At 27.8% G+C, this 3,706-nt stretch overlaps 1 protein-coding gene across 2 annotated transcripts; it reads left to right on the top strand.

Annotated features, from left to right (window-relative positions):
- Window positions 1–2,336: 2,336 nt before the first annotated feature.
- Window positions 2,337–3,570, top strand: LOC106786934. 2 transcript variants are annotated; one of them, XM_014748838.1, is made up of 4 exons: window positions 2,337–2,436; window positions 2,783–3,043; window positions 3,120–3,221; window positions 3,360–3,570. In XM_014748838.1, exons 2-4 carry the CDS (start codon window positions 2,792–2,794, stop codon window positions 3,498–3,500), a joined length of 495 nt encoding a protein of 164 aa, XP_014604324.1. In that variant the 5' UTR covers window positions 2,337–2,436; window positions 2,783–2,791; the 3' UTR covers window positions 3,501–3,570. The 2 variants fall into 2 exon arrangements, with proteins under 2 accessions (XP_014604324.1, XP_014604325.1); XM_014748839.1 differs by having other exon boundaries at window positions 2,425–2,683.
- The last annotated feature ends 136 nt before the right edge of the window (window positions 3,571–3,706 follow it).

Genomic DNA, 3,706 nt, shown 5'->3' with positions numbered 1-3,706 from the left:
ATTTGAAACATAAAACCGAACTTTTACAATAAGTTATATATTTCTTTCTCTTTCTTTCCAATTCCTGCAAAGAAGAACTAACCCCMATTTGATATCTTCCATCATTCGATGATGCTGAGAAATTCACTTTTGTGCCACTTGCTTCAACTAGAAAATATAGAAGTACATAGATGCTCACACGATCACTTTTCACGTAACAAAAATCATCTTAGTTACTACCGGGACCACCAGTMGACGATAGTAGGAACTTAACACGATGACGATACAAACTATTAAAGAATACTGTATTATTTGATAGTATATGATAGCATAGTTCTATTATAATAAAATTTAAAATAAATATATTTAATTTTTAGTGTATAAACATGTGTGTGTGCCTTCAGAAATGCACATATATATATATTAAAATGAAACAATTTAAGACACTTAAATAAAAAAGAATCTAGAAGGTATGATGACAAATCCAACGATGATCACCTGTAACAAGAAGAAAACTATATTAGTCACAGTCAAGAGATACAACTGCCTGACATACAAATCGTCCAGTTCGCAGAGATGCACTTTTCAATTGAATTTTTTATTTATTTTTATCAAATCTCTATTTACCGTTGTAATGAAATTAAATTTAAACGCGTGATTTTACATTTACATAAAATATATAAAAATAAAGAAATAGGAAAAGTACAAATATTAAGTTGCTACAAAAAATATAATATCTATTAATTATTATGAAATACTTTTAAGCTGCATTATATAGGAAAGAAAAATTGCAAATTTAATAAAATACGATAAAAATGACAAATTTTAAAGACGAAACAAGAAAAAAGAAATTACAGTAATATTTACCGAACGTTATGTAAGCTTGAAAATTTAATAATACGAAGATATTAATATTTTTGACTCTAACTAACACATATGCACCTTCTGAACGATATAGTCACGAATTTGGTGTCCCAAGGAGATGGAATGGTTCATCATCTCCAATTACAACTACAAATTAATGACGAGCAAAAAAGTAATACAACAAAATATGACTAGAGAGCTATTCTCGAAAAGTTCAAACTTGCTGTTGAACCTTTGAAAATAACTCAATAGTCTAGTAGTTGCCCACTTGATACCACAAATTTGTGGGGGCCTCTTCTTTCTTCATCCCCTAAACGCTGCTGTGAGGCTTTTTTAAACATTTACTCGAATGCCTCAACAGATATTTGATCTAATCGATGAACCTATTATTAACACTTTGCATTTAAACAACTAAATAATATCTAACAAAAGCAAAAACTTTGTAATACATCTTATGGTCTTACTTTTTTACTCGACCACTTTTATCTTTTATCTTTATTCTTCAGTTCAGGATAGGTTTTCTTGTCTCATCGGTTAAATTCTTTTAAATAATAGTGCAATGAATTAATGCACTTTCTTTTTTATTACGTGTTTTGTTCGTGGTTAGTAGTGGTGAAACCGAGCATTAATTTACTCGTTTTCATCCAGAAAAGCATGTAATAAATGTCTYACATGCATTGCTTCGTACTTAGTTTACCTAATCGCGATTAATTTCGRTATATCGATACTTCGATATTATAAATAAATGAGCAAGAAGACAAACCAAATTCGCGAACGGATAGATTCTAACAATTAAGTGGTGGCCCCAAAGCCCAGTTCTTTTATTAAAACATTTCTTTTCTATATAATGCAGCTTAAAAGTATTTCATAATAATTAATAGATATTATATTTTTTGTAGCAACTTAATATTTGTACTTTTCCTATTTCTTTATTTTTATATATTTTATGTAAATGTAAAATCACGCGTTTAAATTTAATTTCATTACAACGGTAAATAGAGATTTGATAAAAATAAATAAAAAATTCAATTGAAAAGTGCATCTCTGCGAACTGGACGATTTGTATGTCAGGCAGTTGTATCTCTTGACTGTGACTAATATAGTTTTCTTCTTGTTACAGGTGATCATCGTTGGATTTGTCATCATACCTTCTGGATTCTTTTTTATTTAAGTGTCTTAAATTGTTTCATTTTGAAATATATATATAAATGCATTTCTGAAAGCACACACACACGTTTATACACCAAAAATTAAATGTATTTATTTTAAATTTTATTATAATAGAACTATACTATCATATACTATCAAATAATACAGTATTCTTTAATAATTTGTATCGTCATCGCGTTAAGTTCTTACTATCGTCTACTGGTGATCCCGATAATGACAAAAATGAATCTAATTTGAAAAAAAAAATGATCATGAGAGTTTCTATGTACTTCTATATTTTTGAGATACATTGCATTTTTTTTTATCATATGTACTCTCTGTCGGTAATATGCATCCCTATATTATTTTTCAATTGAATACTAACCTACAATTTGTGACGTAATATTACTATAACCTATATATTTAATCACTGTGATTTAAAAGGTTTGTTTTTGTATTATATATTTTATCGGTTAAACTGTAAATATATATTATATTTAACATGATTTGCATATTAATAATTTAAACATTTACGAATAGGAGGACTTTTGAAAAAAGATCTGAATAATATATATTAAGTAGAATCGTTTGATGGCTCTATAAACATACTGTTGTATTATATAAATTAAATATACTTTCTACTCTTTATTTTTTTTATACTTTTAGAGTAGTATTTTAAATATTAAAAAAAGTAAGTAAAAAGGGAAAAGTTATAAAACAAAGCGGTAATTAATTAAAGTTTACAAATTTTCCTGTATAATAAAATACAATTTGGTATTTTGTGGGAAAGGTAAACACCATGAAAGGACCTCCGCAGACCACCGAAGAGATGGCCATCATATTGGGTCGTCGTATGGTTAGAGAACGAGAACGTTTGATAGGTATGACAGATGAAGAACGTGCATGGCGTGCACAGTTCTTAAAGGACCAAATATTAGATCCTAGTGAACCCGTTATACCAACCAATTATTATAAAGAAAGGTATAACCCAATTAGAAGATTTTACAGAGCACCCTTGGATAAATTTGAAAATATGTTGGTTCCCTTAGTGGTAATTTGATATATTTCTATTATGTTAGCATTTATTTCTAAGCAAAACATATATAACAGAATTAATATCATTGTAGGGTAATATGTGGGCTGATGGAATACGTCATATTACAGCGAAAAGTATTATGGGAATAATTGGCATATACGTTACTTGGTACTATTTTAAATATAATAGACACGTAAGTTTTCTATTTGTATTGATATCTCGATATTGCAATGATTTTCCAATAACATGCATTTATTTTTTAATGGAGCACACTTATATTATTTGTTTTATCTCGATCTGCTTAGCGTTAAAATCGTATTATTTTATCTAGGATTGGACAAAATCTGGAGGCTGGAGAGTATCATTTTCACGTACTATACAGTTTCCAAGCGATCCAGGCTTCCCTAACACTTATATTAAAAGCAAAGGCAATGAATTTGCACAATATGGATTCGATAAATCACCCATATAAAATATAAATAATATTAGTGTATATATAGTTGTCTGATATAATAAATAAATGGAATGATAGTGATGAAAAATTGGACAATTTATTATATCAATACTATTTGTTCACGCTACAAACATTGTTAAGTATGTATTATTTTAGTAATATATGTTATTTTTATTTATTCATAATCTTAATTATTTTAACTTCACAATATCTTATTAATATTA

Source organism: Polistes canadensis, unplaced genomic scaffold, assembly GCF_001313835.1.
Source record: "Polistes canadensis isolate GaletaPanama2010 unplaced genomic scaffold, ASM131383v1 scaffold_88, whole genome shotgun sequence".
NCBI classification, from domain to species: domain Eukaryota; kingdom Metazoa; phylum Arthropoda; class Insecta; order Hymenoptera; family Vespidae; genus Polistes; species Polistes canadensis.
This window is presented reverse-complemented; position numbering and strand designations above follow the sequence as displayed.

Coding starts and splice junctions, on each gene's coding strand:
- LOC106786934 (XM_014748838.1), top strand. CDS start 2,792: ATGAAAGGACCTCCGCAGACCACCGAAGAGATGGCCATCATATTGGGT. Junction 3,044..3,119: donor ATATGTTGGTTCCCTTAGTG/GTAATTTGATAT, acceptor ATATCATTGTAG/GGTAATATGTGGGCTGATGG. Junction 3,222..3,359: donor ATTTTAAATATAATAGACAC/GTAAGTTTTCTA, acceptor TATTTTATCTAG/GATTGGACAAAATCTGGAGG.